Raw genomic sequence first — 26,580 nt, 5'->3', positions numbered from 1 at the left:
ACACATGGCACTCAGCGTGTCCGCATTCATCATTATACCAGTGAGGGATGAAGCAGCTTTCTTGCAGAAGTGAAATCAACCTTTTTTTGTGTCTGTCAGCCCCAGATGCAACATTTTCTTCCAATTATTTGTTGTATGTTTCATACCAGGTAGGCAAGTAGTGCACCCGAAAAGGATATTACTACATGGACACTCAAATTGCGCTTCTCCACAAAACATTAATGCAAATGAACCATTCAGTGATAAGTGTGATGCATGTGCCCATCAAAACAGCATTTTCTGGATTAAGAAAGCTACATGCAGACTAGCACAAAAAACGGTAGCAAGCAGATGATTCTCATAAGTGACTTGACGACATCAAAAAGCTCAAGTTGACTTGAAGTACGGATGTACATATTGTGACATTTTTAACTTAATTGAATACAAGAATTCCAGAAAAACTAAATCTGAATACTCAATTGAATATTAAGAGTAATTTTTAGGCAAATTGAAACCCAGTAAAGTTTATGCGAAGTTCATTTCGAAAAAATGTCACAGTTTCGCCCTAAGGGCGAAGCGATGAATGCGATAGCAACACAGCAATGTCATACGAAGTAAGGTGAGCGGCTTTGGTAGCAATATGAATTGTAGTAAACATGAGCTGATTAAGTAAGCAGGTGTGCTGCAGCGTAAGTAGACCGACATGAAGAGAGACTCGATGACCACGAGAAGGCGCGTATGAAAGGGTGGTGTAGATGAGAAACGCTTCCCGTGGGCAGCGCGTGCGAAGGGACACACCTGTAGTGTTGCACTGTCGATCCGGGTAGCATTGCATGTGTAGCGTGCGTTGGAAAATGTGGCCCGACTATTACTAACTGAATGAACAAGCGTGGTGTGAGCGCGCACAAACAAACATGAATAGATCACACTGAATGACTGGAGACAACGACCGTCAAAACGCTGGCAGCGAGCGGATATATACACCGCAGGAGCGGGCGAAGGTACGTGCGGTCTATCGCTGCAACGGAAACTGAGCGGCGAATGCGCATAAAGGTCAGAGCCGTGTGGAGATAAGAGACGGTGTGGTCGAACGAACGACGAGCGTGGTTGTTGGCAGCGTAGAAGTGCGCCCCCCCCCCCCCCCCCGCTCCTTCCGGCGCTGGCTTCCCGCTTCCTTGCTTGCGCGTGGGAGAGATAAGAGGAGACTGTGCGGACGAGCGACGAGCGCGGTTGTTGGCAGAGAAGTGCCGGCGCTGGCTTTCCGCTTCCTTGCTTGCGCGTGGGAGATTGAGTGCGTTCGCTCTCCGTGATAGCGCGCGTCCCCGCATGCTGCCTCTGGGGCATACGGCGCGCGGCGAAGATTTTATCTATACGGAACCTCACGGCGACGCCGACGGCGACGGCAGAAATCCGGTTGAAGGGTCCATATAATTGCTATCACAATAAAAAATAAAATAAAGCTTATACACATTATTGTTACGTGTGTTTTACAATAATGTCTTGTAGTGGGTCATGTGGTTCTGTGACATGGTGGAACACTGTACTGTGAAGCAATGCTAGAGACAGAACACGACAAGCTAGGACACTAGGATGCACATTCTGCTCTTCATGCGTGTCTAGAGTACTAATTCTTCCCATCCGTGTCCATAGTATTGCTTCACAGCGCAGTGTTCAAAGTATGTACATAATACAATTTGAAATTGGACCTCTAGAGAACTGACAAGCTTGTATACTTGAGAAACAACTGCTTTCAATTAGCATCAGGGGCATCATGACAATGACAGTAACTCAATGTGACAGCACATCACCAGATAAACGTATGATGTTGTGTTTGTTGAAGCGAAGAAGTCTGATGCTACAGCATCGCACATAGTTATGTGATCCAAACATGGTGGAACTGGCAAAGTAATAATTTTAGGATGCTTAAAAGCAAACTGTTCTCATTTATTGAAAGGAAATTATGAAACACAAGTTATCTGCCCAGTGTGCTTAGTCAAAAACAGCACACCACCAGATACGCCTGTGGGTAGCAATCCCAGCTCTCATGCAACAGAAAATTATTCAAAACAGCCCTCACTTGCACTGTTTTTCTCTTCCACAAAACTAAAATAATCATAAATTTTAATGGAAAATGCTCACTACAAAGCTTGAGGTAGACCAATGATGGTAAACAATTACATTTCCCAAGGCCTCCATCCTAACTGAAATCATTCCCGAAATAGTACTACACTCAAACCTCGTTATAACGTAACGGGATATAACGAAATAATGGATATAACGAAGTAAATGAAATTCCCCTTGAAATCTCCATAGGGAACCGTGCATTTGAACCCTCCTTGTAACGAAGTAAAATTGACCTGTCAATGGATGTAACGAACTATATTAGTCTACAAAAAAAACAAAAAAAAAACACAACCACGGTGCATGAAGTATTCCGCAGAGTTCGATACTCGTTCGGCGCGGCTGTTTTAAAACTCCAGCGTCGACCTCATGGCCATACACAGCTACGCCATGCGCGGCTGAGTGAGCCATTCTCCTCACTCAACCAGCGGGGCAAGATGAGCGGGCGAGCCACAGGACAGCAGTGAGAAGTGGCCAAGCGGCACAAGGCTGCGCACCGTGCTTTCTCAGCCTTTATCTGCGAATTCACGGTCGCTGTCGAATCCAAATCAAGTAGTAACCGCGCAGAAGCATGTGTGCGCGAATGAAAGCTTGCGAGAGAGAAAGGGGTGGAAGCGCGCTTCAGCCGCACGCGAGAAAGGGAGGAGTTTACTTCGGTGGCGGCCACCGTATCTTGAAAGCGATCTGCAGACAAAGTACAACTAGTGCTGGTAGCTTCGTATGCGCTGTGCTTTCGACGTCTAGTTCGCATTGAAGCGAGAGACGGCACCACTTGCCGCTGCCGCCGCACCTGCTCACTCCAGCGTTTTGAGAGTGAATTTCCACGGTCATCGAGCGAGACGTGTTCATGTTTACCTGTGCGCGCGTTACCGTGCTTGCTAATTTAGTCAGTAAATGAGGCCTCATGGGCAAACTGGCTCGCGGCCTTATCGAGTTCGAAGATGCAATCGTCGCAGCAAGGCCGCCACGGCGGCAAGTGAAGATTACCGATTTTTTGCTACCTACCCGCAAATAAAGCCTGCCTGAGTGCCTGTGTTTGAGAGCATCGTGACGTAGTTATTTTCTAGCCGGTAAGTAGCCGCTAAACTGGCATTGGCGGTTAATTCGTACATTGTTTAGTGCGTACCTAAACATCATTCCCAGTCGACTACGTATTAACGGGGCTTGACTGCAGTTGTGCACCCAACTGAGCATACATTGCCGTAAACTGTTATAATTGATATAACAAAGTAATTATGGCTCCCCTTCAACTTCGTTATAACGAGGTTTCAGTGCAGTTTGGTGTTCCCTTAATCATCGATATAAGGGCAAGGCCAAACAGCCCAGCCTGCCGTCCTCACCCAGAGATTGCCTTAGACAGGGTAACGATCGCATTGTTCACAGGTGGTGCCGCTGAGTGGCCGCTGATCCCACGTGTCGACACCCGAGCCATGATGGAGCCTTTCTCCGTCACTGCCACCCTGTGATGAGAGAAGCACAGGGCTGCGTGTTAGAGGAATATTTATTGATATTGTTTACATTGTTTGGGATGAAGGGGCTAAAGGCAGATGCATCTGCCTGACAAAGGCCCCCTTACCTGTACGTTGCCAAGAGGCGCAAAGCAACGAGCACGCAACGAAACAACACAGAAACATCAAGAAAATTAATAAATCAATGCAAATGGCAAATAAATAACATACGAGACACTAAAATTGTTTAGCTATATATACTTCACGAGGCGAGAAGCAGCAAGTACCGTATTTATTGGAATATAAGGCGAGGTTTTTTTTTCCAGACTCCTTAGCCTCAAAGTCACCCCAAACCTTATATGCAAATTTTGCCTTTAAATGCGGCTTCACGGCAGTACGTGCTAAGATGCAGTGAAGCCACACTATACGACGGAATGCGCGCTGCCGTGAAGCCCCACCTTAACGCGAAATTTGCATAAAACCCACACACCATGTGTTGAAGCAGCCTTTCTTCCTATTTCATGGTCACCATTTTGTGTTTTGGCCGAGTTAGTAATTGAGTATTTCAGGCAGTGCCCGCTGCGCCTGAATGACAGTTTCGCTACTTGTATCGCCTTATATTAGTGTGTGTACTTTAGTTCGCTAAATGTGTCCCCCAACTGCACCCTCACCTTATAATCCTGACAGCGTTATAATTCAATAAATACCATACATAATACCGCTTTCCCAAAATCTTCTACCACATCCATCAGAACAGACATGGCAGAGGACTCAATAACAAACAGCAGTATGCGAATAGTAAAGTAAAAACTTGTTGACTCGAAGTTGTAAAATAAAAAGCTGTAAAAATTTTTAGGTAAGCAGAGTTTTGAGACAAGTCGCGCGAACTTGTTGGGGCCTCCCAATTTGAGAAATCTTTATTGTCGGTGCCATTCGCAGTCGACGTGTGCGGTGCCAATGACCGCGCAATGCGGTTCTGAGAGACGTAATGCGCAGTCTCTGCTTTTGTGAGCACTCAGATTGGCCTTAACAAGCTCACGATAACCCACAGAAACCACCAGCCGTAAGGATGAAAAAACTCCCAGTTTTCAGGAAAAATTCTGGAAAGCAATATTTTCTAAGCAATAGAAGACTGCCATTAAGCACAGTATGGCCCACTATTAAAGTGGAACTCCTATGAGTACCTAAACCAACTTCGCTATTTCTTCAGCTTCATAGGAAAAAAAGCACTTAATTCTATTTGACAGACATTTTATCGATAAAAAATATTTTATAAACCTTCGTATACGAACCGAGTTGTTATCAGTGCTGGCATACTAATTTGGTGTTCCCTCTAATAAGAGTAGAGCCTACTACGCATCTCGATTCGTAGGTACCCAAGTTACTGATAGCTAGAATGATTTTTTGTTAATCCCCTTGAGTATGCGAAGCACTGTGTTCTTTGCACAAAATTTGGAAGCACAAAAGTTGGTGTTAAATTTTCGGGATATTCAATTCGATATTTGTCTTTTCTTTTTTGGTTCTATTCGAAATCCACTATTCAGTATTTGCACACCCCTAGACAATACTATGCCCGCGGGGATGAAATTTGTTATACATTTGCTGCAATTTTATGTTTAGTTGTGCATTCTTGATCGTGTAAAATATTGGAAAAAGGGTAACGACATAGCACTCTAAAAAAGTTAAATGTAAATTTCAGTGCACCACAGAAGCCCAAGCATGAGGAAATACTTCGAAACCCATGCCGTCACACTGACATAGCAGCGCTGGGGTATCGACGGAAAATGTAAAAAAATTTCAGTTTCACCCTCAGTTTTTCTGTTACATTAATAAGCCTCTCAATGTGAAACTAAAGAAAATAGAGCTTTGAAAGAATAGCTTATGAGTGTAAACTGATAAATGGCACAAGGGTACAATAACCACGAGGGCATAATCATGTAATACGCGATTACACGAGGGCATAATAACCACAATAATTACACAATGTGCACTGGTAAGTACCTCTTGATTAAAAAGCCTTTTTCAAACATCATAAACCTTATCACAAACAGGATAACCCTAGGAGAAGACAGGACAAGGCGCTTGTCTCGTCTCTTTCTCGTGTCATCCTGTTTGTGCTGCTAAGGTTTATTACGAATGCCCGTCAACTAGCCTATCAATCCAATTGATGGCACTCATTCCCCCGGAATTAACTTTGTGGGGCTTCTTTTGGTGTCCAACATTAAATTGACATGCTTGAATCCTCCCCTAATGATAGGAGAGATGTGACAGCAGCGCGTTTCAAATGAGGCTCGCCAAGAAGTGGTCTTCTTCGATTTTCGGAGTCCTGGAAGCCCGCGCGCAGCCAGACGGCAGCCTGCTAGTTCCGGTTATGATAGGAAGTCACGTGGGCTGGGTTCCCAAGACAACCCGGAGCTGCCCGAAGTTTGCAAAACCGAATGCCGGGACAGCGCTGGCCGCGGATAAATGTAAACATGCTACCAGCTTGGCAGCGACTGGGGTGGGCGGCGCGCGCGCGGTGTAGTCGTCCCATTTCTGCATTGACACCTTGGAAATATATATATATATATGTATATATATATAGTATTCAGGCATACAAACACTTTTGCGAGATATCGCGCGACTAGGCACAGGACGCGCACTGTGCAGCTCACTTTGCACAGCACCACAAACGGCGTGCGACGCATCCGATTCCAAGACGCGAAATCGTAAACTAAGGGATCGCTAAAACGATCACTCGAGGATGCCTGTTTGTATAGCGATCACGTCGGCCACCAGCGCCATTTGACATCATTTGACAAGACACAAAAAAGCAGGATATAGAGTACGTCTTATACGCATAAAATTTCGTACGTGCTTGAATTCGATTTCAGAAAGTTTGTTTCAGCTGATGGTGCTCCTCTTAATTCTGCTTCTGCACTGAAGGAGCTGGGGCTGCGGCTGGCACATGAAAATGCATTCCGCCTGTAACGCACGAAAAGCTTCACACGAAAAATAGTATTGGTCGATCATGAGAGCAATAATAAGGCTAATGTATGTGTGGTCATTACTCATCTCAACCAGTATATTTTAGTAACATCAATGGCCTATATATAGTTTTCGATATATTTTATATATCGATTTCGAATTGCCATCCAAGATACGACGGAGAGACGGAGCGAACACGCGTTAGCTGCCATGCCTACACTAACTGCAGAAAAAAGACATCACCGCATATACACGAGAAATGTGAAAACGAATACCACCAGAAAAAGACATGAACCGAAAAGGCACCGCAACGTGCGGGAATGAGCGACTACAACTTGCGCGGAACACAATGAAGATACCATGCAAGCATGATCGAGAGTGCAGCGCGCTGTTCATGGCCGAGAAGAAGCATTCACAGGACACAAACAAAAGAACGCTTCAAATGGTTTGCCGCCACTCGTATGGCACCGCCTCGCAAGGAGGAACAGTGCATTAGAATCGCAGTAAGGTAATGCTAGAAGTGATGCAATCAGCGATCCATCCACACACCGCGCCGACATCGGGAATCGCTCCAACAAGTACGGGAGCGCCTTCTGAGACAAAGTCCAAAAGCACGCCAGCCGGGGCGGCGCGCGCTAGCGTTCAACGCAAGCCAGTTGGCTGAGTGAGGTAAAAGTCCCCAAGCTCCCGCGTTGCAATCCATCAAGTCCCCACAAAGATGGCGGCAAGCACTCATCGCCTCTATTTGTCATCTGCTAGCCAGAGAACTTCCAGAGAGCTGCCAGACCAAATCGTCCTGGCCGATTCTGGCAGCCCACGGGTAGCCAGAAGCTTCCAGCCCGAGTAAAATGAACGTTCGGCGGAAGTGCATCACGTGGTGAGCGGAACAACCCATGAATAACAAAGGCGCTCTGCGGGCTGGCTCTGAACAACCCATGAATAACGAAAGAGCGGGCTGGCTCTGGCAGCCCGCGGGTAGCCAGAAGTGAAAAATCGAAGAAGCCCAGTGTTCATGACAAAACCATTCAGCAAGAACATGAACAAAATTTTGTACCTCGTATTATATTATTTTCTTAGACAACAATCCAAATACACAGCAGCAAATCCACCGTTTTCTAACTCAAGGAGAATTGTATATTATAGACCAGCAAATTATTATTGTGCATTTTTGTGGCATAATGGCAAAGGCTGACTTTAATGTGGTATCTTGTTCATGTAAAGTTGGACAGCATGGCTTCTGGGAGGCTACTAGACCCTGGAATGCATGGACTCATTGAAACAGCAATCACGAGCCGGCCACGCTGTTTATTCGCACTCTTATCGATTATCTGGCTAGTTTCCATGCCTCATACATCGTGTTACCATGCACAAGGACCAATAGCCATGTTCATCCCAAGATGTACAAGGCCCAACAACAAGCACTGAGCTTGCCCAACACATACGTGCAGCCCTCACTGATAATGCCAGTGGTTATCAGCTGACAGCATGAACTGCACTGTCAGCCATGCACTAATGTATCACTGTTAACAGATCTCATTCTGTACTCTATATTTGCTCAACGGGTCTTCTTTCGACATCAACCCGATAATTAGAATATTTTTTACAGTGATGCGAGATGTTTTCACAAGTATTTCTGTATGCTGGTTTGTGCATCTGCGTTCCAAGCAGCATGCATGTACATGCAGTTATGCAGGTAAGAAAGGAGGATTCTAAAGGAGGAAAGAAAGGAGTCTAGGATTCTGCGCAACAACCAGTCATGCATGAAGAGTGGTATATGTAGCTTGAACTGTAATATACTACCTCATAATGTCATGCCAGGGAAGCTTAAATCACCTCTCTAAATGTGCATACTTGTGAGAGCTAAGCCTGTACTGTCTACCTACACAGCTGCATTTACAGAGACTAGCTAACCCCTGCCATGTTGACCCACTTGCGTGCACATCCACCCTGATAATACTGCTCATATTTCTGGTCTTAAATCTCGTAGGCATCAATGGCGAGGCCATCATGGCCACGAGCATAGACTTACAATGCAACTGGCCTCTGAAGTCCAGGCAGCATTCCCTCCAGGATCATCATACCCTCGTCCAGAATAAATTCCACCTGCTTAACGCCTTTGGCCCGCAGCGCACGGCCAATGGCAGCAGCACCGTCCCGACCTTCAACCTCTTCATCATGTCCAAAAGCCAAGAACAGGCCCCGACGGGGCAGGTCTCCCTGCTCCAGACGGAACTCAAGTGCCTCCATGATGCCCTGCGTATAACGGAGCCACAGTTTTGGCCAAAGCAAGAGCACCACAGTAAATTAATTTTAAGCTAGCCTCGATTAGTATGTGCTTGCACCTAAGATACAGAAGTGAGATAAAAGGAAGTAGACCAGCACACAGTCAGAAAGATGAGAACTAATGAGCCAAAGACGAAGTGCTGTCCTTCTAACATGCCAATGAGGACTAACAAAGTGCTTCATCCATCTCGTTTCGATTGTGCATTGGTCTACTGGAAGTATGAATTATTAACAAGCATAATCCTTTATTCCGTCAAGAACCTCCATTTGTAAACTTACCAGATAGGAAAAAGAAAGCACAAACACTTCAAATTATAAAAAGCACCTCTAAAGAACTCCTAATTAAATGAAACTGCATTTCTTGGACAGAGCACCATGTCACACAACTTCATAATAAAAATGTAGATGCTCCTTTGGATTGTAGGTGCAGCTACTGATTCAGAGCTGCAGTCTGCATACAGAGCATATGTTTTTCTTTTAACGTTCCCAACTTGCTTAAAGTTTCTGTTTCCCCTTTCAACGCGGAGAAAATATAGAAAATGGGGGCCCAAAATTGGGGCCCACTTTTGTTAACAACTCACTAGTGCCCGTAAGACATCAAGCATATTAAGCCAACCTGTGAACTTTAAAATCCTGCTGACACAACACCAAAAAGGGGGAAGGAGATAGCAAACGCTTTTTTAAAGGTTTGCCTTGAACAGATGCCTTTTCATGCGGGTACATACACACTTTATTGAATATTATTTAACTTTAGATACAGCAGAAAAGTAGCAACAAACTTTGCACAGCCAAGAGAGAGAGAATAAACTTTAATCAAAAGAGCACGCGAACGTAGGTAGCTCCTCCGCTCTGCACAGCCAACAGTGACAAACCAACAGTGTTTTTATATCACAGCAACTGCTTCAGGCCTGTACAAACTTTCTTGCACCAAGTACCCTTCTTGCATCCTTTCACCATCAGAAAACTTACAAAAGAGGGTTTGGGAACTGACAAGCGAAACCTTTTTGCAAGTGGAAAGTATCTTTTGTAAAAACTTAAAGCAACACCGATAAAATTGTAAAATGAGCCCAAATTTGTAAACATCACGGAAAATCGATTCATCTGGGCGCAAGTATCGATTGTAAATGGTAGCCAGGGTGGGTCGCTCACCATGAGAATGTCCTTGGCATCGATGGCACCCCTGCCCCAGATTTCCCCGTCCAGCACCTGTCCCGCAAACGGTGGGTGGTGCCATTTAGCCAGATCAGCAGGAACCACGTCCATGTGAGCACACAGCATGTAGGGCACAAGCTCAGGGTCCGAACCTTGGACCTCATAAAGCAGGCTATAGTTGGCCACCACCTGGCGTTTGACCAGCTGGGATGAATGGATCTGCGGGAAGGCTGTGAGAAACCAGGTGACAGCATGTATGCAATCGTGCTGGCAGCTCATTTTGTTCCAAGCAATTAGTGGCCATTCCGCGAGCACTGCTTAACAGAAATTGGTCTCTTAAAAAACATCAGCAGAAGCAGTGTGTCTATTACACTGGCATTATTAAATTTCCTCATTTTTGCAGGTTTTCCCTTAAGCTTTTATACAAATTCCCTGATAGTCAATGACAGTGGCCGTTCAGGCACAAGGAAAAAAAAAAAAACATGGTTTATAGTAGCTCAGGAAACTATGCCAGCCCACAATTTTCAACTATTGCTATCAGTAAACTGTAAATCAGGTGCAATGCACTATAAGATTTAACTGAATCACTTGTTTCATGATATTCCAATCAGCCGGCCAGGCTCATGCTCGAAAAACCAGCAAGAGCCACTGTTATCTGCAGATTGCATATAAGTTCAGATGAAAACTTTGTTTCTTTCTGGCATGCCACTAGCTTCACCATGACCAGTGCAGGTACGAATTTCTTCGACTCATAGCAACTGTAGTTATAATTCCCTGCTATTCCCCTGAATTTTCCAGGAGTGACAAATCACCTGAGTATTCTTTCCAGCTTTTCGCGGATGTTAGACAACCTGGGAAGGCAAAACACTTCTGCTCAGTCTCCGCCCCCATTTTTCATGCCTCTTAATGACGTTAATGATAAGCGACTTGCTTCTGCCACATGTAACGGTGTGGCATATTGTTTATCCCACGCAATTTCAACTGAGTCGCTTGGGAGAAGGAATTGGTGAAATTGCTTTAGAAGAATAGATCCGCCTGCAAATATCGTCCTCATTTTATTAAACACTGAACCTTGTCTGATAAGGAGGACTATGAAAAGACCTAATAAAGAATGTCAGTGTTAACAATGGCAGCTGCTATAATGTGGACTGGGAAGCAGGGAAAATAGAAAGCAAAAGTGAACGGCCAATCACTAAACTCAATTAATTTTACTGAAAAGAGCCTGTGATTACACTGCGTCCACCCATCTCAAAATATGTCGATGCCTTCAATTCTGGAGGCCTCGACTGATCCGTACACTGCTAATGTATCAATACTTTACAGCATAAACAAAACCGCTCTCTACTAGGCCTACTGATTTTTGCCACGATCTTTTTTAGCACAACTTTGTCTCTACTGGCTACTTTTCTAATCAAATTAAAATTAATTATGGGGTTTTACATGCCAAAACCACCATCTGATTATGAGGCACGCCGTAGTGGGGGACACCGGAAAATTTCGACCACCTGGAGTTCTTTAACATGCACCTAAATCTATGTACACGGGTGTTTTCGCATTTCGCCCCCTTCGAAATGCCGCCGCCATGGCCGGGATTCGATTCCGCGACCTCCTGCTTAGCAGCCCAGCACCATAGCCACTAAGCAACCCCGGTGCGTTACTTTTTTCATCTAGTGCACACAATCCAACTGTCCTCTGCTTGCACGGTCTGTTGTGATCGGGATTTACCCCATGAAACCAATCGTTCACGGTGAATGCGACAATGATGAACGAGCCAACACCCTCATCAGAGCCCGTCCCAACTGCGGGCTCTGCGGCAATTCCTAGCAACCAGTCAGACACCGCCAAACGGGTTTGGGTGATGTGCAAAGAGACATTCTTCAAACGACCCCACGCTGCCTTTCTCTTCCCTCGAGGACCTGTGCTTCCTTCATCCCCTGTTTGTGCTCATTGACGTGCATGTATTTTGGACCGAGCTCTCCTAGGAGGAAAAGGGATACAAACCTGTGGACTGGCAGAGGATGATGTCACCCACCTCCTGGCACCGGATTGGTGGAAGGTCACGTGACCAGGGCAACAGAGGAGTTAAAGGACGAGACGGACGCTTGGTGACTGAGGATCAGCAGCTACAGCTTGAACATCTTTTCTGCATCATTCCTCATTCTTGTACAAAATGTAAATACAAACGTGAATTCAAAAACGCCCTGAATCGCCCAGATCATAGGCTTTTAGCTCCGCCTCGGTGCCTGACGTACCGACATCCTCAGACACCTGGTCGCAACATTACCAAGACTCGTTGTGTTGAACGTGAAACTAAGAAACTATTATTATGATATGCAAGTTGGTCTTCTTCAAATCATGAATGAGTGAAAGTACAGACGCATGCTTTAACCATATGCACAGGTGCCAAGCTGCTATCAACCATACTATGACTGTTTTTCGCTTATCTGCTTCAGCAGCGCTGTCAAGAAATGAAGCCCGGCTTATTTGTTCAGCTGGGCATGCAAAGAAAACAAGCTGATGTAGGCTCACGCACCTTTTTCGAGGAACTGGGCAAGGTCCACCAGGGCCTGCCGATTGTACTCGTGTGGTCCTGTGCTGACAGTGGGGAACCGCAGGGCTGCTGCCAGCCTCTCGGACAGACGACGCTCATTATCCGTAATGGCCAGCTCCTAGAATGGATAAGAACAATTACTACTCCCTTCATCTACTTTCTTTTTTCCCATAAGGCAGTGAAAATACACACACAAGAAGGATAGGAGAGATGCACAAATGTCAAGCATGCATGCGTGGGTGAAGCAAGCTACCATCCGCTTCAACACAGACATCTAAATCCCCTTCAAACCACAGGAACCAAGTCTCATTGCAGCTGTGGTCTTTCAAGGGGGACAGGTGTCGACTGTGCGCACATTCCCCCCCCCCCCTAAGCAAACGCGCATACTTTCAAGGCTACCGTGAGATACACAAGTGCTCATACGGAAAGCTCACACCGCAGTGACATATAAAAAGGACATCGCAAAATGGAGAAGGAACATCCAAGAGTGATGCTCGTCTGGCCACAATAGCACCAATGACGAATATCAGATTTTTGACACCCGTCACCAACATGGTGAAGCAGCAGTGCTGGTGCCAGCCCAATGATTCACTGCCCATTGATGGGGTGCGTCCGCCTACATTATTGCAACGTCGTAACACAAAGCAAGATTTGCTGACATCGTGCAGAAACGAGGCTAGGTGTGGTGATCTTGCGAATCAAAAAATTAACAAGAGTGCTGCGCACATTTCTTCTGGCAATGCTTACACATGGCAGTTGCAGGGATTGCAGTATTGTAGTGAGCCAGTGTTACATGACATCATCATGCATCCATGCCCTCCGTACTAAAGCTGGTTTGTAGAAAAAAAATTATGTGGTATATTATCTTGGGTACTGTGATGATTGCCAGTATAGAATTCTTCTAGGATTTAGAAAGCTTGGACCTGCATTTACCGGCAATGTCAGAAACTTCATATCAACACTTCTTTAAAGCTTACTTTTTCACAGTAAGTGGGTAAATAGTCAAGATGATTTTACTGCAAAATCGATAAAAATACACGTTGAATAGGAACGGTATATTTTGTGGGCTTTATTGCAAAATCCATTCTTCATAAAACATGACAGCTATGACCATTCTACAATTAATTTGGCAAGCCTAAGACAAAGAAAAGATGTGCCTTTCATTTCCAAAAACTTATTTTTTGCAGGTCCGACGAAGAGAAACCATGACAGTGCAAGAGAAGGAAAATGGTAATACCAAGGTGCCTCGATTTATTCTGTTGGCTGGCACAGATAAAGGCACCAGAATACATGGGCAATGAGAGCCATCGCAGTAAGGGACCACTGATATATTTTAACCACCAGGGTTTCTTTAAGATGCACACACAGCACATGAATGGTGTTGCATTATGTCTTACCAGAACGTAACCCCTTGTGCTGGAAATCAAACATGTGACCTCATGCTCTGCACCTCAGGTCACCTTTATCTCGCACAACACTCCCCTCCCACCCTTTTTTTTTCCTTTTGTTTGCAGAATATCACTAGAGGTATGCAAAAATTCGAATATGAATTGAGTAGCCTTTGCTATTTCATCTGTATTTGGTTCGAAATTGTTGCTCATTCGTTTCTTATTGGAGTCTTCAGGAAGAGAGACTGAAGCAAGTGAGGGCAGTTCTAAACGACTCTTCAGCAAGACAGCAATGGTGGTTGCGCAGAGGCACCAGTTCCTGACCGAATGCAGGCAGCAGGTCTCTTCTGGTCAAATATTTTCAGTCAATAATATTGTCACCCCTAATCCCCTAATTTTTAGGAAACCTGTATATCAGTTCGCGTTGCCAATGTTGACAAAACAATTCATTATCTTACCACTCTCTTCATGATTGCATCCCTTTAAAACTATGTGCGGTGCAGAAGCATCATTGATTCTCTCCCGTCAACACACTTATCTGGTGACGTGCGATTCCCCTGTTTCATTATTACCACTGTTATGGTACAACCGATAAATGAAAGCAGTTTGTCATTCAGAAAGCCCTGCAGTTGAAGTGCACACATTTACACGTGCTACTTGTTTTTGCCGCTTGCGTCCGGTGGCGAAAACGAAAAATCACAGGCCTGCGCGACACACGCAGCACTGCCACAGCGCAAGCTGGGGGAGCGGCTCCATAGGAGCTCCATTTCTGGCAGCACGCACTAGAGGGTACTCGTGGCGAAGTTTCTGTACGTCGTTTTCACGAGAACGATCTGAAATGTCCGCCCTACGGTGACGGCGAGCTACGGCTTGTGCTGGTCTCTGCACAGCGGTCTGCTGAGCCTGACGTTGCAGCCGAATGTAGATCTACTATTCGCTTCTTCAACAGCGGTTCGTACCTTGCAAAGAGGTGTGATAATGTGTACCAAAGAGCAAACAAAGGTATCGAGAGTATGCGGTACACATGTTACATCCCTTGGCATGTAGCACGATACGATGCAACTGCTACATGTCATGACACCTGGTGAAATACAACGTAACTGCAATGCAAAGTGTGCAAGTATAGACGCTACTGTATCACATGAAAAGTGGCATGATACGATGCTGCTGATGAGGATTATGATTTATTGACGTCCCCTTCTAAACGGAGCAGTGCCAAACACAGTGAAAACTTGTTAATTCCACCCCCATTATTGCGGAAAATCGGTTAATTCGACCTGCATGCGTGGAACTCTCGTTAATTTGTCAAAATTTAGCACACATCAGGTTATTCGACCTAGTGTCGCAACCTACGAGCTCGCCCAGTCGATGCGAAAAAGAAAAAAAAAACTGCCAAGAGCAACGCTACTGTACAGCTGAAAAAAAAAGAAATGCCGCATAGGCCAACCACATCGTCATCGGCATCATCCGAAACGGGTAGATGTATAGGCTAGGAGGCGCAAGCTGCCGCGCCTGTACAAAGCGTTAAGCCACTAACCATCCATCCATCTGGAAAGCAAGGTTGGTGGCAGCTGCAGCAGTCGATTCCTGTGTGCTTTGTTGCTTTGTGCAGTCGTGTCGCAGATATCCCTATCTTCAGCAAGTCTCGTTTTGGCATGTATCGTCGTTTTTGCGCGTTCCTTGCATGCCTACTGCGCAGCTTTCGAGTGCTTAACACGCAGTGCTTGCATGCCTCGCTATCGCGTGCTGCTGCGATGGCGACACCAGCAAAGCGGCCGAAGTACCAGGCAAAGGACTAAGCCACGAAATGGAAATACTGAAAGCACTCAAGAACGGTGTTTCACGCCAAATTCGCCCGAAAAAACAGACGAAGATTAGAAACTGCTTTGGCAACTAAAAGTACATCATGCTGGGGAAAATTTTGCGTTTTTGTTGGTCATTCGATATTTCGACCAATCCGATAATTCACAAATTTTCCGCGATCCCACCAGTGTCAAATTAACGAACTTTTACTGTAGTCACCTAGCCTGCTTTATTTAATCAAGTATGCTACACATGTTTTTCATTCTAGAATTTTTGTATACATCTCCTTAATCTTCTTTTTCTTGCTCAAAACTTATCTACCTTGTACCACACCGCTACCTATGCAAATGCAATGCAAAGTGTGACATATCGACATTGCGTGCTACGACTTCTTGCACGCTAAGACGCATGTACAGGGCATGTTGCCACTGCAACTAGCAAGCGCTGGCGTGGCGCAGTGGTAGAGTAGCTGACTCCCGCGGAGAGTGCCCGGGTTCAATCCCGGCGGTAATTGGGTACCTTTCTTTTTTTTTCATTTCTGGCGATAGCTGCAACGGACAACATCTCCAACCGAAAAGGCTGTCGGAATGAGCCCATAACAGCTTAGGCTGTAAAAAGACCACAGACATTGAGGGTCAGATAACTTGAACACTCTGCTTATCTAAAGTGGCTTCATTCCACTTCGGAGTGAGGTGTATGGTCACAGCCGACCACTCTGCTGAAGACACTACCACACCTGGCAGAATGTTCGATGTGCGGAGTTCCATCAGCAATACCAAAAGGGTAGTTTTTCCTGTTTCGTAATGCTTGTAGCCAATGATTAACCAGACCCAGGCATTCCATAGTTTTTACCAAAAAAAGTGGGGCATGAGTGACTGCACTATAATTACATATTTAATTATCCTGATTACGATGATTCACTAGAAAATTTACAAAGCACCACGCAATGTACACATCTCCTCATCATTCTCACCTCGACAAACATCGCCTTTGCCCTCACGACATCAACTCGTGACATCACTGTGTCGATGCCTCACAGTAGGAATTCGCAAGAACTGCTGCTTGCATTTCGGCACAGTTTGCGAACGGTGTAGTCCATAAACAAGAACACCGCACGAGATTAAAATTGTAACATGTGTAGCACACAAACGAACGTTTGATGAGGTTACATGTTACACAGGATGGCAATAAAGACAGTTTTCTATGCATCGCATTTAGCTCTATACCATTTATAACTACCCGCTGCACCAAAGCTTCACTTTGCAAATTTGAACATACGCTTTGGATGTGCATGCGTTCTTCTCCGGGCCTTTGTTTTGGCCAGTTCATTTACTAGTGTCCTTGTTCTGCTTCATAGGTGGCCAGCAGTTTTTGTCGTGTGGCTAGCTTTGTTCCAGTTAAGAAGTTTACTACGGCTGTTTTTCTCTTACACATGAGAATTCTTGTACACTCCAACTACCGCTGTTAGACCCCTTGTGGGCATCAGAATGTATGAAAAAAAGGTAGATAACCACATGCCTTCCATACCCCTCAAGAACTCTGCGGCACAAGCATATTGCCTCTTTTTTTGTTGTTGCTGCAGTCATGTTAGCAGCGCTTGTCCTGTGGATACATGTTATTTCTATTTTTTGTGTCCTCGTTTCAATCACATTGTTACAGCTTGTACTAAACATTGACTCCGTATGATGCAGCGATAAAAAAGCAGCAGTCTTCAGGGTCTGATGCTGATCAACTCATCCACAGTGTGTTTGTTGCTATATATAATAAAAAAAAGGAGATGTTCAATGGTTTGACTGAATGTGTACTCGCTCCACGAAAAACTCCAGTTTGTTAGAAATGCCCACATTGCATAAAATTTAACAGCTTATAAGCAGCTAAATGTGCCCTGCATTCTGGTTAGCTTTCAATGCTGAATGAAACAAACAATTATGTTCAACGATGAATGTACAAAGGGTGCAGCGTATAAAAAGCACCCATTTGCATGTAACACACCAACAAAATTGTTTCTGTGTAGATACATTCAAGTGATCCATAGTCGATTGGTGAAAGCGAGGATTCAGCCTAGCTCTAGCTGATTGCTCTAAAGAAAAGTAAGACGAAATAACAAGAACGGTCACACAAATTGTGCATGATTTATTTATTTTAATCAAATATTTGCATCACTTCAGCAAACCAAAATTTAGCTCACGCAATAAGAACACGCTATTTTTATTCTAAGTTCTTAATTGATCCGCGCATAATAAATGTTGCTTAATAAACACTTGCTTAGAAATCAAACTATCAGCTAATCTTGCACCGATAAACGTTTTTGAGATAAAGATGCACAGCGATGTGCATGCAGGGGGGCTAGGCAAAAAACGGTGACCTGCACGATCGTTGCTTCGTTGCAAAGCACGAACCAGCAGGGTGCGCGAACATTCATAGACCCGCCATCCTGAAAGCGCTTCAAACATGGAGTGCAAGACGCTTATCGCAGCGTTATCATGGCGAACCTTGAATATATCGGGGACATTCAGACAAAGACGGCTACAAATCGAGGACGTACGCAAAAAATCACACGCCTAGCATTTTTTCGCGCTGCAAATGACCCATCTCTATTATCTCACGTACGTGAAAGAAAAGTGATATGGAGAAGAATTATTCATACCTGTTCGCCGCCCGGCCAAGAGCAGGGCATGTCTGGCGCCTTGACAAGTATCGCACGTACCACGACAGCAATTAAGAGGCTCAGTATTGTCGCCCCGACCAGTATCAACAAAGCGAAAAGCACACGCTTGTCGCAAAATGTCCTCATGCGCGCTGCAGCAGGGCCGAACGTTGTTTTGGTACCAGCCATGGCGTTGCGACGAAATACTTCCTCAAGTTGCCGGAAAGTGTCTGACAGTTCAAGTAACTCGTACGGCTTGGTCGGTGCTTCCGATGCACGGCCGAGAGAGACACTGACAAGGCGCGTTAACCGCGACCGATAGCAGACGAACAAGTGAAACTCTTCAAACAGCTGACCGCGGCGCAAGGCCGGTGCCCGAGCAAGCGCCGAGAGGTCACGCGGCCACGCTCTTATCGCGAGGCCTCCAAGATATCAGTATCGCAGACCAACACGGCCTCTTAGATTGCAGAAGCAAGCAAAACAACTCACCTGTTAAGCGCCAGACGACGCCACTTTCATCATCGTTCACAAGGCTAGGCTGAAGTCGACTAGCCTAGACTTGCACATCATAACTGGAATTCTCCGCTCTTTCTGCGCATTCGCGAGGAGTAGTGGGTGCGAGAGAGAAATGTGGGGACTTTCGGTCCCTGAAATTTCTCTTCGTCTAGGTACTACGGGGACGAAAGTTGTTAGCGCCGTTCGTCCCTAGCCGAGCTGGCAGCACAGAATCGACAGAATGCGTGCCGGCAAGGCGAAGAAGCCGTGTCCGAGGTGAGTTTGTTGCGACGGTAGTATATTCAATTTTTATAGTCGCAGGGGGATAGGTTTGGAAGTGAGGTGTCTTCTCGGATGACTTTAGTGGCAAAGCATTTTACATTGTTCATTAGTGTCGTTGAGCAAGGTCAACATGCCGCACACTTCAGGAGATTCGCGGGAACGGAAACTGTTTATGAATTCAACGGTTTGTATGTGAAAATAAGAAAACTCAACGTCGCTATGCACTTTAATTGTCATAGACCATTGTGACGTACAGAGCTGTACAGCAACACTGACAAAGCATTATGCTGCGCCGATGTTTACGAAAAGGCTTCGATGAATTGAAACACACATCGTATAAAGTAAGAAAAGTGAACGTCGTCATGCAATATTTGATAGCCGTACATAGACCATTGTGAACTCTGTACAGAAACACTCGTCAACCACGTGGTACAGATTCGTAGTTGTTCTGACGATCTTGTATATAATTAAGGAACGCGTATTGTACCCAATTCCCGGGCCGTTACGATCATTAATGTATCCGGCCCGGCGTGCTAGGTGGGCGAAACAAGTGCTCAAATCACCACAACCACGTCCGAAATATCTCTGAAGGCCTGCCAGCCCAATCATTAGGCGTCTCTGTGTTTGTACTGTGACAAGAGAGGTGACGGCGAGCGCCGCGAGTATCGCACTATATCCCGTGACAATGGCCCCTTTACACTCGGCATGCTTCACCGCAGTACATTGCGTATGCTTGACCGCCTAGCATCCATGCATTGCGGCGAAGCTGATAGTAGGGAACCGGGCATTATGCAGCGCTCGAGCCTAGCTTCTTGTCAGTGACTGCGGATGGAAAACACATACACGTTCAAGAGCTTTTCGTCGATCTTTACACCTCTTTATTGAACGTAAAGGATAGCGTACGCCTGTATCCGTGAGTTAAAAGATCGATAAAGACTCTGGGCACTTACTTGCAGTGTGTGAAAAATAGAGAACTTTATTTATGCAGGTGTCCATGCTCCTGCAGTCCTGTGGTGACCCTGTGGAGCTGGATCCGGTCTCGTGGAAACACAGCCGGCTCATCAGTCACAAAGTAGGAGCTGAAGAGAACAGTCTAATGCTGATATTACACCTGACTGTATAGTGCTTAACTTGTGGTTAGCAGTGACAAAGGCATTGCACTAAAGATTGAGAGTATGTCTTAATACGCAGCGCTTATCTGGCGAATAGGAGAGCAGAAGGTGAGAACAATGTTTTGAGATGAGGTATGCTTCATCTGTGTAGTGAAATCGTGTTTATTATTTGTGTAACGTCAGTGCACTCACTTGCTTAAGTATAACGTTTACTGCAGCTTACAGCTTCTGTCGATGCAGGTGCTTCTCTACTGGAAACAACCTTTCATTTACCAAATAAAGTTGTCATTTTGTAGTTTTACAAGTTTCCTCTTGTGTTTTAGTCTCTTCTGAATCTGGAAGATCTGACTGAATGCATGGGTATCAGAGTTTGTACTCCATCACATTTAATGGTACATTTCACCTCGCGATAGCCGACACACTGCAAATTCAACTGTTTTTATGAAACACCTTGCTCTTGCTGCTCACAAGGCTAGAACAACTGCCAAGTGATTGAGTCGTCCACTTGTGGAGCACATTTTGACACACAGTGTCAAGGCCTGTGCAAACAGTTGCAGAAATCTCTTGTCTGGCATGCATGATGCGTGATGGTGTCTCCATCATTTTTTTCTCAGTGTTTTTTTCTTTTTCATCCTTTGTCACAACACCAATCTTTTTTTTCTTTTGTTTAGCTTTTTTGTTCATGTGAGAGCCTGCCATTGCTATTTTCGGTGCTTCCGCCTTTGCTGTGCCAGTCACTGGCATTAAGTCTCTCTTGCCTAGGTGTACATCCCGATGACTTTGTAGGTGTGCCATAAACAATTTAATCGCAGGGTATTAAATCTCGAGCATATCATATAAGGGAATTAGCTTTTAGTTTTTCTTTTTTTTTTGTGTGGGAAGGCCTCTAACCCTTTGTGATGAAATTTCATTTTGGTGACATACAACTGATCATACTTCACGAGTTGTTTCCAATGGCTACATTTTTTGTGCGTCGAAAGTTCACACAGTTGCCAAGTTCCATAGTGCACACATGCCTCAAGGACTTCACAGCTTGATAGGTCTTGTCTCATACTATTGCCACTTAGTTCGGCATTTTATGTCAACTGTTGATCTTGTTGACTGGGTTGCTTCTTGGCAATACCGAATTTATGACATAGTACTCAGCATGAAAGAATGCTTTAAAACCATTGTGCTGTCCACTTGCCTCATCATGCCACTGTGTTATGTTGATCTCACTTCGCTATCGGAAGTCAGATAAGTACATAACATGCATGCCATGTAAAGTTGAAAGCTCAGTTAAATACTTGATCAAAAGAACTGCTTCCGCCTCCAACTTTTTTCCACACTTCTTAGTCTGTTTTAAGGCCTCACCAAATACTGTGGTTGCTAACATGTCCTATGGTGGAAAATGTTCGCTGTCAGATGACCTGAATTGTTATGTCAGACAGCGTAAGTGAAAGACGCTGGAACTGTGCTACAATGGTGTTGTCCTGACCTCTTGAGTTGCCAGGATGGCTTATTTTCCTGAAAACCATAGTAGTAGTCAGAAGAATGGCAGAGTCAGAATGGCATTTATGAAAGCTCCATTCAGATTCTGCAAGACATTTTCCTGAAGCCAGGCCTGGCAGTGTTGGTTAATTTTGGAAGCTCTGAGTTAGTTTGATGCGATCTTTTCGTGGAGTTTTCTTCATTGCTGTTTCTTGATTATGTAGATAGTGGCACAGGCTTTCTTAGGAGCCATTGCTTCAATAGGCATTTCCTAGAAAGAAATGTTGGTTGTCTCTATATCTGGATCGTACTCGGAAAAATCCTTTTTTGATGTTTTTCGAGCTGGCCTACATGACACATGATTCAGATGCTTATAACTGAAAGGCCGTGTTCTTGGTACTTAGTGCAGAAATTTTGAAGTCATTTCTTCTATTAAAATTAGCTGAATATCACTGTTCCTGGATTCCTGTCATTTGACAGGCGCTCCTGAGACATTTGACAGGCACTCCTGTTGTGTACTTGTGCTTGTATCTGCTATGGCATCAGACTAATCAGTTAGTTTGCTTTGCACAGCCAAACATCACCCCACAAAGCTTCGCTTGAGTACTTAGCTCTCACTGCGACTGCGCAAATGCAGAGGTATGTACCGATGACATATAATGCTTGTTGATTAGGATGACAGTGCAGTAAGAGGCACATCTGTGGCAAACAGAGCATACACATTATGAATGTTAGCATTTATGCTGTTGGACACATCAAGAATCTCATGAGTATTATAAGCTTTTTGGAGTCGGCTCTCCTAGGCAACTTGATCTGTGCATTCGTGTCATGTCTAAAGGCTCTCAACTCTGCCAAGCGAGATATTCAGGTGCTCTGTTCCGAGGTATGGAGGGTCTAGCTGTTGACTCGTCCATTATTATAAACCAGCCCTGGCTCCTGGTCCTTAGCAGGACACAAGCACTGTGTTGTCCACTTTCTGTAGCCAACGTAGCTGCCATCTAATATTATGCAGTGCAGTTTGACGTGATGGGGATGCCATATTAGGTGCGAGTCATGCGTGTCAAAGTGGTGCCTGCATTGTGGTTCTCAATATTTTGCTGAGTGCTTGAAGTCTGAATGCTTCGCCGAATCCGAAGTCCTCCACTACTGCATCTTTCATAACCTGTGCAGTTTCAGAATGTTAAACCTCATAATTTAATTTTTGAAATAATTCAGGCAGCCATAGGAGTGCGATATGGCATATTGTGTGAAAGACCGAATTGACACTGGCGATTGACAGAGGTCACATGATCGAATGCGACTGGTGGCTAAAGATTCACTCGTAGTGACCAGTGGTCACAGTGGCTAGTGCGACCTGTCCCTCACCGCACCAAAATATCACACAGGGTGCGTACAGGTCTTTGAAATCTTTGAAAACCCTTGAAATTGAAAAGTGTGTTTTCAAGGCCCTTCAAAGTCCTGGAATTTTTTCCTTCCTTGAAAATCCTTGAATTTCATGAGCAATGCACTCTGATATCAACATTGGGACCTCCTTTCTGTGGTAGATCGGCATCGATCTGACCAACTCCCCATTTCAGAAACAATACACCGGCGCAAGCACACATGGTTACGTTTTGCAGAACTGCACGAGAAAAAATGAAAGGCTTCGTCGCGTCAAACCGCGAACGGAGTGAGAGACCCGTGCCGCGCAACGCTGCTGGCTCAGCTGGCAGTGTTTACACTGCTTTCCTCACCCTATCGTTCGTTTCACTCTTCGCCCGTCGGCTTGCCTTTCCGCTTTCACTCTTGCGTGCGAAGTGAAGCTAAAGAGAGCAATAGTGCAGCAACTTTACAACTGATGCTCAGTGCCTTTGCAATAACATAACCGTATTTTCCGGTCAATAAGTCGCACCTTTGTGTAAGACGCACTCCCTCACAACGGCAGTTTTTCCAAAAAAAAAAAAAAGTATACAAGTCGCATCGATGTATAAGACGCACGTGTTCTTTCAGTAAGCGATTTAAACAAGTTAGTGACGTTTCGCTCCGGGAATGTGGGTCACGCGCAAGCGTATGGGTGCCATGTATTTCCACTCCAGGCGCATTTCTGCTGTTGTGGTTGCCGCGATGTTTCGTGTAAAGTCCAAGGGCGATAACATCGTCCTCGCGTGCCATATGCTGTATGTGCGAGTGAAAGCATGCAACGGTGAGCCAACTCGCGCACAAGGGAGGAAAGCAGGAAGGCAGCCCGGGAGGGACGGGGGGGGGCTGCCTGTACTCTCGTAGCAACTGCGTAGTTTGCGCAGCGGCGTGCGCCGTAGCTTGACAGCTATGTGCAGATGCGTCGACTTCGGGGTCGATCGACTCACGGTCGGCCTACCGCCGCTTGTGTTGCTGCTCCATCCTTCTCGCACGGTGTTTTGGAACTTGATCACGAGAACCTCGATAGTGCGCACAGAACCCGTAGCAATTAAGTCAACCGGCCCACTTCGCGTGGCCATAATTGTCATCAAATTCGATTATGACGGCAGTTTAAAAAAAAAAACGTACATAGGTCGCACCATTCTATAAGACGCACCGACGGAAAATGAAGAAAAAGAAAAACGCGTCTTATACACCGAAAAATACGGTATGCTGAATGTTTTGGAAATGTTTGATGAACCAACCCAGCTAATACTGCAGAAGCCTGAGCAGCTGTTGTGAGTGTTCGTTGTGTTAACTTTTAATATTGCGAACTTGAGAAATAATCAAGACAAGGCATGTTTTGCAAAATTGCAATATAGTACATATATTTGTTATAATATAATGGATGTGTAGCAAGACTACACCGAATGGTTTGGAAATGTTCAGTAAACTTGCCCAGGTAATACTGGAGAAGTCAGAATAGCTGTTGGGTGCATTTTTGTGAACTTTTTTTTTTTGGTATTGTGAACTTGCAAAGTGATCAAGGCTAGACGTTAAGATCATTGGGATATACATTTTATTTCTCTTTGGTTTGAATATTTTTGGAGAACTTTACCCACCCTATACTGGAGAAATCTCAGCCGCTGTTGTAAGCGTTCATTTTGTGTTGTGATCTTGAGAAGTTATCAAGGCTAGACATTTTTATTATAATTGTGATGTACATTTATTTATTGTAAGTGCAATAAAACTAGTCATTTTTGGAAATGTTAGAGTAAAGAAATCCTACTTTGGATGCTGCTTTGAGTCCTTGAAAAACCTGTGACAGGTCCTGGAAAGTCCTGGAATATCCTTGAATTTTTTACTTGTAAACCTGTACGAACCCTGATTCACAATTCATGCCATTCACGTCTGCCCGCACATAAATTATGTGTTTACATGACAAATCGTGTTTGTTTTTATCCCTTTATGGTCCACGATGTGTGATGGTTATGTCATTAGCTGCAACGTTAGTACCTGTGGACATGGCAATGATTGCAACAGTCACCCTCAAGTTCTCCATGTGAGTCAGTGCAAACTTTGGAACCACACTGTTAATGGTTCTGCTGTATTGCTTTAGCTACATAACCTCCTTCCTAGCTTTTCTTTCAAATCTTTCTGCAATTCCTCATTCTCTCTACGACACTGTGCAATTTCAACTTTAGCAGCAGCCATTTCCTAAAAAAAGAAAAGCTTCAACATCTGCCTTGAATAGCGCAAAATGCTCATTCATGAAGCCAATAGCTTCCTAAATGCTACTGAGTTTATCATGTATTTCAGTACTTGAACCGACCTTTGCCTTAGCGTTCCACTACATAAACTACTGGACGATTGTATTCTCAGGAAGGCACAGGCATGAATTAGCAAGCTACATGTTTTCCTGCTCAAGCCTGAGGCCCCTGCAATGGCTGAATGGCTACGAAGTGTAGAATTGGTTAACCTGCACGAGCTTGTGGTTGGGCATTTGGAGATGCTTAGGTTTAGGTTGGTTTCAGCACTGACTAACCATACTATGCACATTGCTCAGTGCTTGAATATATTTGGGAGCATTATCCAGATGCTGTAGTGACTTTCTGAATGTTTTTTCATGCAATACCCTGCCAGCCACAAATATGAGGCTGTGTGCGGTAACTGTTTCCGGTCTGAACTTATTTTAATGAAGTAAAAACTATATTACATGCATCTGAACGACACGAGCCAAGGAAAAATTGTAAGAATTTCCACTCTATAATCTTTGCAATGAATCGAACGGTTTTCTCATAAACTGCCGAAAACTGAAATGTGTTGTAAGCGGCATGTGGTTCTTGAGACATTTTAATTCAAACTCATAATGGTATGAAATATGGCCACAGGCTATACGAAATCTGCCGTGGTTGCTCAGTGGTTATGGTGTTGAGCTGCTAAGCACGAGGTAGCGGGATCAAATCCCGACCATGTTGGCTGCATTTCAATGGGGGCAAAATGCAGAAAACACCTGTGTACTTAGATTTAGGTGCACATTAAAGAACCCCCTGTGGTCCAAATTTATTTTCAATACTGCCAGTCTCTTCCGAGACCATAGCAGGTGGGCGTACAGATTGTACATGCAGGTAGAATAATACATCAGCACCACACGGCAAAACAAACAGAAATCCAATGCAGTGACAGTCATCACAAAAGTATAAGATTAAAAGGTATCCAAATAAGTTTGAATAATGATAATTAGGAATGAATACCGAGCTGAACTTCTATGGACAACACACTTGTACCACATATAACTTATACACACTTATAATAGAAATAATATATAAAGCACACATTTTTATCCTCAGGAATAAGGATTATAAACAGGGATAAGGTGCCTCAGAAAGGCTGGCCAACGTTTCGATAGGAGGACCTATCTTCGTCAAAGGCGGCCTCGTCATCCTCGGCGGGTTAGTTTTAAAGGGTTAGTGGAGTGACGTCACGTCGATGTCCGCTGTGGCTG

The 26,580-nt window shown here is 44.8% G+C and overlaps 1 protein-coding gene across 1 annotated transcript in view; it reads right to left on the bottom strand.

Moving 5' to 3' along the window:
• The window catches only part of LOC119453798 (N-fatty-acyl-amino acid synthase/hydrolase PM20D1), a 62,501-nt gene extending 43,775 nt beyond the window's left edge, over window positions 1–18,726 (bottom strand). The window contains exons 1-5 of the mRNA XM_037715847.2: window positions 18,340–18,726; window positions 12,484–12,619; window positions 9,948–10,180; window positions 8,545–8,768; window positions 3,441–3,560 (exon numbers count right to left, since the gene is read on the bottom strand). Of these exons, the coding sequence (XP_037571775.1) occupies window positions 3,441–3,560; window positions 8,545–8,768; window positions 9,948–10,180; window positions 12,484–12,619; window positions 18,340–18,528 (902 nt within the window). The 5' untranslated portion in view covers window positions 18,529–18,726. The remainder of the gene's footprint in view (window positions 1–3,440; window positions 3,561–8,544; window positions 8,769–9,947; window positions 10,181–12,483; window positions 12,620–18,339) is intronic.
• Window positions 18,727–26,580: the final 7,854 nt, after the last annotated feature.

Source organism: Dermacentor silvarum, chromosome 5, assembly GCF_013339745.2.
Source record: "Dermacentor silvarum isolate Dsil-2018 chromosome 5, BIME_Dsil_1.4, whole genome shotgun sequence".
Classification (NCBI taxonomy): Eukaryota; Metazoa; Arthropoda; class Arachnida; order Ixodida; family Ixodidae; genus Dermacentor; species Dermacentor silvarum.
The sequence above is the reverse complement of the archived record's forward strand: the minus strand, read 5'-3'. Positions and strand labels throughout refer to the sequence as shown.